This window comes from Polyodon spathula, chromosome 7 (genome assembly GCF_017654505.1).
Source record: "Polyodon spathula isolate WHYD16114869_AA chromosome 7, ASM1765450v1, whole genome shotgun sequence".
Taxonomy (NCBI): Eukaryota; Metazoa; Chordata; class Actinopteri; order Acipenseriformes; family Polyodontidae; genus Polyodon; species Polyodon spathula.
This window is the reverse complement of record NC_054540.1, coordinates 14436238-14451878: the sequence shown is the minus strand read 5'-3', so window position 1 is coordinate 14451878 and position 15641 is coordinate 14436238. Positions and strand designations below refer to the sequence as shown.

The 15641-nt window shown below is 36.5% G+C and overlaps 1 protein-coding gene across 4 annotated transcripts in view; it reads right to left on the bottom strand.

The window, feature by feature from the left end:
• LOC121318212 (C-Jun-amino-terminal kinase-interacting protein 2-like) overlaps window positions 1-15641 on the bottom strand; it is a 36801-nt gene that overhangs the window by 9987 nt on the left and 11173 nt on the right. For all 4 annotated transcript variants that reach the window (XM_041254648.1, XM_041254647.1, XM_041254649.1 and 1 more), the window contains exons 2-3: window positions 10665-10770; window positions 1025-1255 (exon numbers count right to left, since the gene is read on the bottom strand). In XM_041254648.1, coding sequence (XP_041110582.1) covers window positions 1025-1255; window positions 10665-10770 — 337 coding nt within the window. The remainder of the gene's footprint in view (window positions 1-1024; window positions 1256-10664; window positions 10771-15641) is intronic.

Here is a 15641-nt window from a genome sequence, read left to right as displayed (position 1 = left end):
GCCAATCTGAACCACATGTGTTTAACTAAATACACAAGCAAACTGCTACTGAAAATAAAACAATGCAGTCCCTGAAGCTGCCCAGTACAACTCCGTCAGAAAATGCTTATGTTTTAGGCATCACATTTAAAAATTGCAATGTTCCATTATTTTTAATAATATTATAAAATATTATATTAAAAAAAAAAAATACAAAAACTGTATGTGCATTAAACTTGTGACATCTGATCCCATCTTTTTTTTTTTTTTTTTTTTTTAACATCATTTTAAATGCGTATATTAAAGTATCCCTCAAGCCAGGAGGAAGCTCATTATATATTAAGTGACAACTCAGGATATTGAAAATAAATGGACATATAAAACCCAGGCAAAGTACTTACTGTAATAGCACTCCCCTGGCATAAACCTAAAAAAACTTTACAGCACAGCACATAAAATATATAAAAAATGCTTAGATAAACAAATAAAATATGTATTATCCTAATATAAAATAACTAAGTCTAGCTTCTGATACTTGTTTAGAGGGAAAGTTAACAAGATATTACTGTACTTCTATTAAAAAGGTTAAAAAAACATACATACTGCCCCAGAGTTTTCAATATAACAAATTCAATAAATCAGCTTCCATGTTAACTCAAGCACAGGGGATAATAAGCTAATACATGCGAGAGGAAGAACTAACACAGACAGATAGCATACTAAAGAAGTCTGACAGAAATTAGTAAGTGTGTCACTTAAAGAAAAAAAATAGTGATATTACCTGGAGTACAAAAACTAAGATCAAGGTAGTTTACAGAAACAGAGCATCTCTTCAGAATAAAACAGCCCACAACATGCCCCACATATGATGCCACAAAGGCAGAATAAACCTGACCATCCTTGTTCCCATTAACAGTGCCACTTACCAGAGAGAAATTGCATTACCTGACAAACCAGGTAGCAAATAAGTTTAGTTACTTGAAGGACACAGGTTTTTAGGATAAGCTACCAGAGAATGAAGTTTAGTTTTTTGATAGACAGTTACCTGAGAGACTGGCGCTTGGAGGTTCAGTGTGGTCGGTCGACTCTTCTGCGTTGTGCCCAAGGGTGAGGCAGGAGGAGAGGCAGAGGGGGAAGGCGGGGCCTCAGGGTCAACTTCTTCCTCCTCTTCTTCCTCCTCATCATCATTATCATCAATCATCTCAAACTCCTGGAAGTCATCTTGGAAGGAGCACACTGGGTGATGGAGGTCATTCTTCTCCAGGATAAGACAGTCCTAGAAAAGAAACAACAACAGCAATGTGTTTAGGAATTATAACATTCAATTCAATATGCACATAAATGTTTACAAAGGGGTCAAGTGGGTTGTCAGCTGAATTTGGAGGATCAGCAAGGTAATGGTGTAATTTGGAACAACGTTATAAACTTTGGTAATTCTGTCATTTTATTTGAATGAATGCAATAAATATTTTTTAGTTACTTTAAAGTGATAAGTGTTATACTTATCATGTTTTTATTCTATTTTGGACCCTCTGAGTCTAGCTACGTCACGGTGAGTCATCTGCATCACTTCCAACACTAGAGCAAATTCTCTCAGTACCTAATCCAATCTCATGCTGTCAGAGTCCCTGTGCAATCCCCACTGATATCATTCTGCTGTGCTTTCAACTACAATGGCATCTCATACTATACATACTGTATTGTATAAAATGCTGCAGATATAAACAATTTTTCCAATTCTGAGCAAGCTTTATCCTATTAATTAAATGACACAAACATTATAAATTAGAATTAGTACAATATAAAAACAGTGGACCATACAGACATCATTTTCAGATGAAAGGCAGTGGATCACTCTCCACAGTAAATATAGTAAATTAGTGCACACATGCAGAAGACTGAACACCAGGATGTGGATTAACCACCATCAAAGTACAACGGTGAGGCTCAGGTGTCCGTTCAGGAAGCAATTTGAAAAAACAGGTCTTACTCTCCATTATAACCTCCTCTGGTGTATAAAAACACCATTTGTTTTCATTTTGTTCTCGTTTCACACAATTCATAGCATCCACAAAGCATGAAACAGGATTGTGCTTTCCGTTTGATCTCACATAATGATATTTTACATTTTAAATCCTTCTTTTAGATCATTTAGCTGCTGCCTCCATCAAACTGGATTTATACAAAGCCCTGTTACTGTACACCATGCCATTGGTGATGGTAACCTTTAGGTTCCGCATGCTTATGAGAGCATTTTAGCTTTATGCCACAGTTTATCTGGGCACTTTAATTACGCTCCAACAGGTAGTCTAGCCTTTCTTAACAAGTGGAGTGACCTTGAATTGTTCTCCTCTGCCATATAATCAATCCGCTGTTACACAAACCATTTGGATACAAGCTCCTACATTCCATATATATCTGGTAAGAGGTTAATAAAATACATCAAAGTTGTCAGAACTGACCTTAGTGTTCTGCAGAGGAATGCAGCAATCCTTATTACAACAGCTGGAGACTGGATTGTTCTGTGACTGTGCAGATTCTTTAGAGGTCGCCTGGTCTCTTACATAAGACTCACAGACATTTACCTGCTGCTTAAATGCCTATCTGTTTAACTAAAAATGTATTTGCAATTGGGTAGAGGGGTGTCACTTTCAAAATGAAATATTGTACGTTTTCAATATATATTTCATAAAGGTCCCCTTTTCTATTTGGTAGTATTGCTAGTATCTTTTGTTATATCTTACAGGTATAAAATACTGCCTTTGGGTTTTAACAGGTACTGTAAGTAAGCAATTTATTGAAGTGCATTTATAAATAATCCATAGCAGGTACAACATATACCAGATATATAACAAAAACACTGAGGTGAACTTTACCAAAATATGAAACATGCACATGAAAAACACACTCTGCCCAGCTAGCTCCTCTTTTTCTAACAGTGATCAAATTGTAAGGTATCCCTTTTCAGCTACATAACTGTAAGTCAGCATAAATACAGGAAGGAAATGTTTTTTTTCCATCCACTAAGTCTCAGAGACCCAGTCTAATTTGCTAATAAACCTCCAGTGATAGGCCAAGCTAGTCTCCTAGCTGATAAATTAACTCCCAGTGCATGAATATTTCATGGAAAACATTCCATCTTAAAGAGGGCAGTCAATGTAGCCAGAGGAGCTACAGATCAAGAGCAAAAAAATCAGTATCGCATCTCAGGTTTCAGCAGGTTTACAGGAAAGGAGAAGACAGGTCACAATCGAATATGACCAGCACAGTGCTACTGCAGTTGGGAGTCCCACAGCAGGATGGCACATCATGAGTTAGGAGGAGCTGTAACTATAATGGGACACTCTTGGTTCAGCAAAAAAAAAAAAAAAATGCTGACAGCGCTGTTTTGTTTACAGTTACATCCCAAGACTTAAAATTAGTAATTATTTGTATTGCATTTGGAAAGTTTATAAAACACAAGAAATGTACTTAAAAGCAACACTTATGTTCAGTAAACAGATAAAAAAAACGAGCAGGTACAACCATTTCTCTTCTAATACCTCTTTATTACATAAACATTACTCTATATGAAAAACACACCTGACACTTACTATGTACAAAAAATATACTCATAGATGTACAAATAACTTTGTGCAAAATAAAATTTAAAAAAATGATGCAAGAATTAATACAGCCCTAGTCCTCAAGAACATCCAGCAGTCTAGTTTTTGTTTGAAACAGGAACTGAATGTTTGTTTTAAACATTTATCGTTTTCCAGTGCACATAAACTAACACTTAAGGACAGTGATTGATTTAGAGTCTACATTCATTACCATAACCTAACAGTATCGCCTACCAAACCCACATACATCTTCATCTCAGAGTAAACTCCATGCTGCAATTCTTGCCATTCACTCTTAATTTATGGGTGACTAACTGCATGCTGTGCATTATATAGGCAGCTCAAATCTTTATGAAAAGACTGAGGTGAACAACGTTTCCCTGGAGAGACGTGCATTAAGATTTATACCTATAAAAGAGTATTTTTACGCTTATAAAGTTGTGAACCCCCCTCAAGTGATCAGAGTACTGTTACACATTGCTGCAACTTATAGTTCAATATGGCATTGCACTTTCGAGTCCAGTTATTCTGCCCTCACAGTATGCACTACTGAGAGCACCCAGAGATAACTGCCTGACTGCTTACATGACAGGCCAGTTCAATAATATTACAAAACAAGAGGAGTTCTAAAACCCAGGACTTAGTGTGAGATTCTAACTGTAATTCTCATGAAACACCTGTCAATGTTTTTTTTCCCTAATAAATTGTCTTGAATTTTTTTTTTAAGACTCTAAAAGATGCAGATCTTAAAAATGGTGCTCTAAAACTCACAAACCTGTTATTTCACACTTCTCTTTTAACTGTATTAGTTTTGTCTTTAGCAGTGCTTGAAACACACCAAAGACTCGTACAGGGACTTCTTATAGCCAGATATATGATTTTAAGTGCATATGAAGATTTTTTAAAGATGACGCTGCGTGCTTGAAAGCATAGAGCTCCTTGGGAGATGTATTTCCCAAGTGAATACGATTCTAATCTGCTGATGAGACCTACCACCTGAGCTCCTGTAGAAGTTATTTTGACTAGAGCTCTGTTTGGTGAGGACTTGGCTCCCAATTTCCATATATGTGTATGGGCTGAGCATATCAAACACAACCGATAGGTACGTATGAAAAACATGATCACAGGACATGTGCCAGTAAAGGGCCAACCAATCCTTAAAAAGAGCATTCCTATATTAATCTATTCACCGAGAAAACATTCTGTAAAGTACATCTACAATGACATGCAAACTATATGACTACTAGCCTATTTCTGGCACAAAATAATTTGACGTATACTAGTAATCAGACAGGTCTAATGAGAGAAACTTGATCAACTCATATATGGAGAGTCCAGAAGACACACGCAGCGATATTTGGATTAGGTTTCTGCTGGTATAAGCTAGGCTGTTGCAATGCTAAAATGAGAGGGAGTCATTTGCAAGTGCATCTGGTGATTGGTTTAACAGTCTGAATGGGCTTTTGCCCTGGGGTCTTTTACAGATTATATCACACAAGCTGCTGTGTATCCTGTAATATTTGAAGCTAGGTAGGATTTTCTCCTTTTACTTTTTAGGTGGAAGGCAGGTTTTGCATCTGAAATTTCATGCGTTTATCTATCCCAGTTTTAGTTCTGTTTATTTTTGTTTTGAACCACATACTGTACATGCAGCGTACAGAGTAGACACAAGGAATAAGCAGCAGTAGCACTTCCTATTCTCTGGAATCTCTAAAGCCACAATATCCATTTCCAATGCTGTGACTCAATTTGAACCACATTCTAAGTGTTGTCTCTCCTTTATAACCTCATAATAACCTCTCCAGATGTTGTAATCAATATTTTTAATGAAATAACCAAGCTTTTTTTAATTGCCTCCCCACAATCACAATGCCAGGTTGCTGACAGAGATGAGTCGTTTTGGTTCTGGACTGTTCTAGTTCAGTACCACCTATTTATATTTGAATGCCACATTATGACTGGCATGCAACATTTTACATTTATTAGCATTGCAGTAACTCTTGGAGGCTAGTCAGACAGGATCAATGTTGACTGACTGTTATGATGCTGTTTTTGTATAAATAATTACCCCTTGTGACTGATTTTATATCAAGATATCCACTTGGCCAATTGATCATTACTAGGGATATTTTTTAGTACAGGTTATTCAGTGTTTTAGAATCTGGGGTTATATGAAGGCTGTCTGTCTGACTGTGAGTCTGTCCTGCTTGTCAAATCCATGGTGATCTACTGATAGCTCTAATTTTGTATTCACAGCCATAGAATAGGATGTATGTCAAAAGACTTTGTACTGCTTAAAAATAAGATGTATGTTGAAATAATAATACAAAAGGCTCTAAAAGCATCATGCAAGCTTTCAGTTTGAATGAGCTTCTGACCCCAGTGAGATTCTGATTTGTCCAAACATACGTTTTAGAAATGACCACTGTTGCTAAAAAAACATTTTGTCTTAGAAACAGTCAGAAAAGCAACATTTTCTTTGCTCACATTCAGAGCATGTGTATTTCAAAAGCAGAATAACATCTATTTCGTGCATGTGAGTGCAATGCTCATATTGTTGTTTTTATGTTTGCATGTTTATTTCTCTAAAAGCTTGTGAAGTGAAAAGAACTGGCGAAGTTAGATAACAGACCATTGTCCAAAAACATCCCAAAACCCCGCCCATTATTGGATCTCTGAATATACAGTAATCATTAGGGAAACACCCACATAGTTTTTATTTTGTACTGACATTACCAACATCAATCCATGTCTTCTTTCACTACATCGTTATGTCACAAAGTAATAGCTATAGCTTCTAAATCATGTCACTCTTTTTCTGCATTACCTTCAAGTTATATTATTCATGACTGCAGTACACTGCTGTGAGAATCACATGCTGGAGGGGTAGTTAGTTTGGTTTACTGTACTGGGTGGAGAACATGATCGCTGTGTAAAGGGAACAGAGTGCCCTGGATGGCCTGACAATTCATTCCCAGTTGTGAGTTGTGAGGGACTAACTTTCCAATACTGTGACAGTTACAAGAGATGTATCTGTCAAGGGTCCAAATCCTGTTAAAAAATAAGGCTAATATAGATGGGATTTTTACTGGTTCTACAAAGTGGACAGCAAACAGTTACTTGTTTCAGAACGTTGCTATTCTGCAGACGTAAGCAACAAGTTTGCTCTTTTTGTTGCAGGACCACCTTTGGAAATGGTTAAATAAAGCCCTGTAGTCTGCTAATACACATCAGGCAGTGGTTCAAATGAATATGACATTGATTCATGAACAGTCCATTGTACAGTCCTTGTGGTTGTTGTTTGTACTGTATCAGCATGGCAAATGCATTCCAGTTCTGACCCTGGAATCTGGTAATCCCGAAATAACAGTGTATGTTAATGTGATAGACATTATGCAATAAATGACATAATTTGGTTTATAGTAACAAAATTAATTCATATTTAATTTCAAAGACCTCACTCAATAATATAGTACTGTATATCAGAATATATAGTCCGTATCAGTATATATTTGAAAGTTGATGTCCTAATATTAAAGTAACTAAATACTGCTGTTTTGCAAATCTCTTTAGATAAGAATGGGAGAAGAATGGAACATGGAACACCTCAGCCAAGGGGAATGCAGATTCATTTATATTAGGTTGATTCATGGAATGCACATTATATAACTAATAAAGCGGGGGTCAGCTTGCCAAGAGTCAACTCAAGACTCATTTTGTCATAGCGAAAGCTAATTCTCCATACATTTTTACTGGTGAAAATCAGCTATGACCACATATATCAAGTGGGTAAAAAACTTTACAATACAAAGCATGTTTTTGTACATAAATATATTAATGGATGCCTTTTAATGGATGAGGATGCTTAAGATTCTGACATTAAATACTCATTGAGTGGTCTGAAAGCTCAACAGCAATATACAAGACAAGATGTCTCTGATCTTTAGGAAGGCGCAAGGATTAACATGATGAATGGACTTTTTCAGTTCCAGCTTTAAGAAGCCTTGCATTTCAGAAGAGAGAATAAAAATACTGTAGCCCCGAGCTCTAAGATGAATCAATATTGAGAAGAAAAATAACTGCAAATCTTTCTTCCATCAAAGGAAAAGTGTCATCGTTATTTGTATAAGTCAGTGCAAAGATCAATCAAACAAAACAACCTTCATTGTGTCTAGTTGAAAAAGGTCAGTGAAACATTCCAAGAAGCATTCATTTAGTAACTAAAGTAGATTCATTTTGCATTCCTTTTCAATAACACAAAATCCTTTTTCAATCTGAATCAATGCATGCAGCATTTATTTAAGACAATCTGCATGTAACAATGTAACAGTAATTTTGGCTTCATTTATTTGTTTATCCAATCAGAATACAAAAATAAAACTTGAAAGATTGTTTTTGTAATCAACTTGAACATTAAATTTTGAAGTCATTCTGTAAGGAAGGGTGGTTGAAAACTTCAATATCTATACTTGCTCAGCTGTATGTTTTTACAGTATATCTCCTGAGCTGGTGTTACATTTTGATTAAAATTAGCATGTACAGGTATTAGATGTGTGCAGCACTCTCACGCAAGCGACAGAAAATGTATTGAAATTACAGATGATACCTGTAGGTGGACTTTAAAAAATAAAAATAAAATGATGTATTTGTATGACAGTAGTTCACTGAGGGGGAGTGTGGTATGACTAAGAGCTTACTCATCCATTTTAATTTAAGCTGGAAGATTTTTTATTTTTTATACATCCTCACATGCCTTTTTTGTTCTCATTCCTGTAATTACCCAAACGGCTAAATGAGGTAGCAAACCCTCTGGTGCAGACTTAGGTGCAAAACCTTCTCCCATCACTGCATCACACTGCTTCACTTCTCCTGGAATTAACTTGGCTGACTGCACAGCAGCAGGTCAGTTCTGAACTTCAGGACAGACATCAGGATGCTATTTAAAACAAGTATGTTCTGAATACAGACACAAAACAATTGTTCCAAATCATAGCTGTTACAAATCAGATGAAGATCTGAATCAGGCTTGAAAATAGGAACAGTAAAGTGCTTTATACAACACTACTGGAAAACCTCTGTCAGCGTTTCACAGCTTTGAAGGTAATTACATAACAAACAATACATTATAACAATTGTAGTTACTATTATTTTTTTGTGCAGTGACCTAATGTTAGCGGTTAAGTTTGTCAGTTGTGAGAACGTAACTTGGTTCAGTTAAAGGTGCCCACGCCTGATCAGAAGCCAGCAATATGGTTTTCTCTTAGTTTTCTTTGAAATTTTTATGCAACTAGATTAGTATGTGATGTCATTCGACATTTCCGGTGATGTAACTTGTGTGACACCAGTGACAGATGGAGATCATTTCCATCTCTACAATGATGGATTGGTTATTCCTTCACTGTTTTTCCATTATCACTTTCATCAAAGCGACAAAAAATATTTAATCCTATTATGTGTGTCTCTAGATACACTTCAAGATCCAGATTCATGATGTAATGGATCAATACACCAACGCACATACCTGTTGGAGTACAGCGCCTACTGATCAGATAACTGTATGTGCTAGTAAGATGTAAATCAGAAAGAGTCTGTTGGCTATTATATGTTACACGTAGGTTAATTTTTATACGAAAACCTACTATTGTTGTGCAATAAACCAAATAGCATGCATTTAGGCTGACTCCTATTACAAAAAAGACCCTGACTCCAATCATGTGCTTAGTATTTCAGCTTCATACATGTTTTTAAATCAAATTAAGTCCCTTCTGGAACCCTTGGAGTTAATAGCTGATATCTGCAGCCCACTAATGCAGTCTCTATTCTTGTAATGTTTCATTTTGCAATATTTGTCAGATATTGAGAATTCTTTCTGAGCTTTTTAGGATAAAAAAATAATAATATTTTCTCTATAATGTAACTATATTTACACTGCAATAAGCTATGTCTATTGTTTTCTAGCTTCCTGCCAAATACTATAGCTATGCTTCATTTCTAAGCTAAGCTCTGCATAGCAGCAACTCCTGTGGGTCATAAATCCTCCACCGCAGATGTGGCACTGCGCCACTGCAATAAAACATTTACATTGCTCAGACAGAAAAGCAAAGTGCTGATAGCTTCCTTCACTGTATAAACAGTGTGCACATAAGGCATAAAGCAGGAGCCTGAAACACTCTATAAACATTTCCTTAGGCCTTTAATTGTGTTATAGAGGTTATGGAGTGGCACAGCTATACATTATCATCTACCCACTGCATACTCAAAATGTTAGGGACAGCTTTAATTTAGACATAGTGTGCAATGATGTACAAAGTCCTGACATTACATAAGCATCCCAGGTGCACCAAAATAATATCACAAAAGAAATAGCACTCTCCTCCCAAATGTTTGAACAAATCAAACCTGGGAGAAACCAAATTAACATCCCAAGAGACACCACCAGAACGAAACCAAAGTTCAATTTGTAGCTCGTAACTCATGAGGCACCCTTAAAAATGAACAATGAATCACTGAAGGGGGGCACAACCCCTTAATACAAGCATTTGGCCTGTTAGGAAAAATTATTGGCTTTATTATTGACTTCATATCCTTGAACAGCAGGAAGTTGTCACAGGCAGATACAAGAAAGAAGTTCAAGCAGCTCTCTGCAGCCCTGTCAACATTTTAAAACCAATATACATAGACAACGCTATAACTTAAAGATCAAGCAGTAATTTACTGTCCCTGTGTGAGCTCCCAAACAAGACTTTATTGTTGCATATGTTTTATGCTATAAGTAATGGAAGAACATCTTCTCTCTGGATAGTTTTAAAACCTCCAGGGTCTATACTTGCACTGAGAGCCCAGTCTGAGTGACAATGCTTTTGCTTCATCAGCCAGAGATTTGTCAAATTCACTTCATTGGAGGACTTGACCTTATCTACGCCCTTATCTACCAGTTTGTCTGGTAGGAGGACCATAGTTTCACCTGATAGCATCCTTGTTTTAGAGGCAGTTGTGGCAACTTCAAATCCTGAGATCCACTGTGCAAAGTTGGACAGTAGTTGACCCCTTACATAGAATTTGGTCAAAACCTTTTCTTACCTTCTCATAAGGATCTGAATCATAGTTTAGCCCAATTCCGCAGTCATCTGTAATTTCTGATAAATCCTCATCATCAAATTCCTCCAGGCTGATGTCATGAGCTGGCCTATAGTAATAAGAAGGGAAAATTACACACATTATATAAAATACACAGTCTATTAGAGGTTTTCTATAAAGGCTTACCTGAAGGACTATGTTACTCTTGTTGTTACTATTGATGTGGCATAGAAATCCAAGACTTGAAATATTACTTCCAGCTTTTTTAAGCATACAGTGTGGCTACTTTAGCAACCGTCGATGATGGCTCTACAATTTGATAGTTGACCGCGACGGGAGATAAGCATCCGGAGTCGAAGGCGAGGGCATTAACGAAAGTCAAGGTCAACTATCACATGGTTAGAGCCATTATCGAGAGGGCACTGTTTACTGTTACCATTGTTTTCTTTAAAAAAATATCTTAAAACCTAGATTTACAATCTTTAAGCATTATAAAAACGCAATACACTGCAGTAAGTAAACAGTTTTGAAAAAAACAATACAATATTAAATCTATCTAGGTGTGTTTTAGGTGAATTTCACGTTTAAAAAAAAAAAAAAAAGCAATTGAACACTGGTTAAAAAGAAATGCAGCTTATTATTTTGCTGCAGGCAAAAAAAGTTTGCCGGAGCCATTAAATGAAAACAGCTTTTAACGGCCAGTTTGGCTGAAGATGTGCCCATGACTGGAGTTTAATAACGGTGAAATTAGCTGTTCAATCTGCAGTCTCTATGCAACTGTGAAGTTTACTAGCCACTGTTACAAAATGTCTACATTAGAGACATTCTAGTGGCAGTACACACAATGCAGCTTTAAAAAACAAACGTATGGTAGAAACTTCACGCCAGCCAATGCAAAAGCAATGGAGGGTGCTCTCACAGTGATGAACAGCTGTTAGGTCTCCTGAAAGCAGCTTATTTTAAAGCAACACCAGTGTGAATGATAATAATATATATATATATATATATATATATATATATATATATATATATATATATATATATATAATATATAGTTATATCAATACGTGAAAAAAACCGGTGGCGGGGGAGGGGGTGGGGTGGGGAATTTAAAATTTTAGGAATCCCCCGACATTGGCTGTATGTTTACAAGGTTAAATTCAAATTTAAGCCCTGTAGTATATTTTATTAAAGATGAATTTCCCACAAACTGTCTATCACGACAAACCTTCAGCTACCTGTAATATGCACAATAAGTCAAAATACTGATTTCAGTTAGCAAGCAAGCTTCACTGACCAAATACAATTGTGGGAGTTTATACAGACTGGATTTGCTCAAAGTTCTGATAACGTAGCCACATCCTTTAGGAAGTCGTAGTACATGTCTTTCAAGTATTACTGACAATATAAACAACCCTGCCTGCCAGAGAATGTTCTTCCTAAACTTTGCCAATCTGAAAAGAATCTAACAGTATGGAAGAAAAACAGTAATGTTTCTGATTTTCAAAGAGATGTCACTACTTATGTCAATAGCAACCCAATTGACTTGTTTGTACTTTAAGGTACCGTACAGATTCCCTGCCAAGACAGAAAGAAGCTATAACAAGCCAGGAATAGAATCAGCAAAAGAAGCAGAGAGAGAATAGTGTGTTTAACTACAATGCAGTTGGTGGTGCACCAGCAAGGACTAGCCTCAATCTGCAAATCAGTCTTCTCATGCTCAACTTTCCATTGGTGTTCGCCATTCACTACAGCTGTGGTGCTTTATTCTCCTGTCCAGCTTTACATGCACTGTCACTGACTGTTATCCAAAAGTTAACCTGATTGCTCACTGTATAGCACCATAATCCAGTCAAGGAAACAAATGTTATAGCTTGTGACTTTATCCACAACTTCAAACACTTAATGGTACATTTTTTATGTAAACCTTTTGCCTTAGTTTTTACTTAACTTTGTCTCAATATTTATTTTCAAAATGCCACATTAAAAAGTAAAATGAAACTGTATAATATAGTAATCAAACTGTAAAACACATTCAATTAATCAATGATATGCCTTGGAGGAAAATAGGAACTGTGTGACACTGAAAGCCTGATTTATAACTTCTAATGTTATCTGAATGATATGTCCAATAGACATGTAAAACTTCACATTACTGTACTATATTATCATTCTCTATTTCAAAGGCTCCCAGAATGGTGGGCTTTCATTATTCCATGGCACTCTTCAATAGCCTATATGAAAGCAATACAGCATAATAGGGTTTGTGATATTAGAGTATATCACACACTCTGAAGTGCCGTATTGCACTTATAAAATGGGTATACTAACTACATTGAAAAAAGAAGAATTTTGTTTTTTAAAGCTGAGCTAAGAAAAAATAGTTCCACATACAGTAACTACAAAAAAATAACCAAAACTGCATTAATTAAAAAAAAAAGTGATTTATAGATGATGAATTGAAGTTTTTCTATATTTGATTTGTTACACTTCTTGTAATTCTTAGTTTCTTCATTACATATTTATATTTTAAACTTAGTAGTCGACAATTGATTTTTACCCAATTTTTCTCCAAATTTGAAATAGCCAATTATATTATTTTAAGCTCAGCTCACTGCTACCACCCCCTCACTGACCCAGGAGTCGTGAAGATGAACACACACTGCCCTTTGAAATGTGTGCTGTCAGCCAACTGCTTCTTTTCACTCTGCAGGCCAGCCATGCAGCCACCTCAGAGGTGCAACATTGAAGGACAACGCAGCTCTGGGCAGCTTGCAGGCAAGCCCACAGGCACCTGGCCAGTCTATAGGGGTCACTAGTGCGCAGTGAGCCAAGGACACGCTGATCTATCCTACGCCTTCCCCACCCGGGCGATGCTCAGTCAACTATCACTGTCCATTTTCATCATGACACTGCACAAATTAGTCTGCCTTTAAACCACGCAGACCATTCCTCACAAGACCTGCAACAGCATCAGGTGAAAGTTTTGTTATTATTATTATTATTATTATTATTATTATTATTATTATTATTATTATTATTATTTAAATCGTCCTTTGTTATCCGGGGTAGTAACAGGAGGCATCCATACCAGATTTGAGCTATAGCTTCACAGTGGCGAGAAAGACGTTGTATGGAATACCTGTTTACTTATCAAACTGACTTTGCAGTTTACGACTGGACAACACGGAGAACTACTGGTCCGGCGTTAAGAATCAATTTAAAACAATGCAGGGCACAGCAGAAGAGATGATACCACCGTATCTGGACAAATTTATGTTTAGAGAAAGGTATGGCAGGAATTGTCGCGAAGCAGTTATAAATATTCTGCATCAGATCACACAGCTGTGCAGGGGTTGGGACCAGTGGCAAGGAGGCAGACTGACCAGAGGAGAAGAACAGACAGACCGGGAGCAACAGAAACAAAACATCAATTTAACCTCCAAAGCCTCTTAAGAGTGACTCAAATCTTTAGTAAAAACCAGAAAGTTTAAGATACATTTTTAAACTATGTATTTTCAAAACAGGATATGGAAACACTGTAGTTCAGGGAGAAGGAGCTGAGCAATCAGAATGGCGAGATTTGAATACTTTTACATTGGTGTCCAATTCAGAATCACTCAATATCTCATGTACACTTCGGTTTCCAAAAAGGCCAACATTTACATAAATCTCGTCATTCGTGTTTATTGTGATAAATACCAATTCTAGTGGAGTATGGATATCTACCAGTGATTTTCACCAATCAGATTAGAGCATTTTAACATTTTATAATAAAACAATATTCTATTGGATGTGGGTGGCTGTCTGTTATTAATCTGTTACCTGTAACCTGGCCTGCATCCCTGGCATTTCCTTTTCTTCATCTTACAAATGAAAGTCATAATGACAGTCTGAGCAGGCTGACTCTGTTCACCTTAAATGTAGAATGTCAGATGTTTACTCATTACATATACATCTTGAATTTGATGCTGGAAGTGCAGTGACATTTTGAATTGTAAAAATATATGTTCTATATTATCAGAATTATTATAGGCATGAGCTGCACAAGAGCAAGGGTTTTTCTGAAATTACACATTTAACGTGATCCAGCAGCACTGTGCTCTGTGGAAGCACAGCTGTAAACAATCCTCTCGTCAAAGCAATCACACATCTTCCCAGATGGCAGCAGGGTATTTCAAGATGAAAAGAACTGAAGTAAACAAGGGACAATAGTCACTGTGTTTTTTTCAGATAGGAAAGACTTTGTATCATAAAGCTGGTGAAGTGGCACACATGAGACATGTTGTAAGCATTTCACATAGACCTGTAATCCCTAGTTTCTTGCTATTTTGGTTAATATTTAACTTCAAATGTGGTTTGCCCTGATCACAAAGTATGCTCTTGACCTGGAAATAGCCAAACACGTTCTGGTGCATTACAGTGCCCCAGACCCCCTCCCCCACGCTATTATTACTGGGCTGCAGGCTGCATTCAGTGAAAACACTTAAATCTCAGGGGGAGGCAGTCAGCTCCATTTTCTCTGGAGTTGTTATTGTATTTCTACTGCCTGATGCTCCAGTAAAACAGTAATTGTACTGTACTTCATAGATGTACTAAGAAATGTTTTTAGAAGTAATACTGAAGTGAACTGTCTGTTCTCTGTTATAGTTTTAACAAGGTATCTACATTTGCAAGGGTTGCTAGAACACAATTATGGCTTTAGTCTACCTGACAGAAAATGTTAATTATTTAAAATATTGACAATTTTTAATGTATTTTGCCTTGTTAAGTAATACTATATATTTTACCATATCTTATTGAGGTGTATCGGTACTGTATGGATTTCTATATTAGTGATGCAATTTGTTTCCCGTTACCTACATGCACAAATCTTGACTTGTATTCAACCACTTTAAATGCCCTAATATAAGTTCTCCTCGGGAGGAGTTTGGACCATTCACAGTTGGACACATTTTTTAGACAGCAAAAGCCATGAAT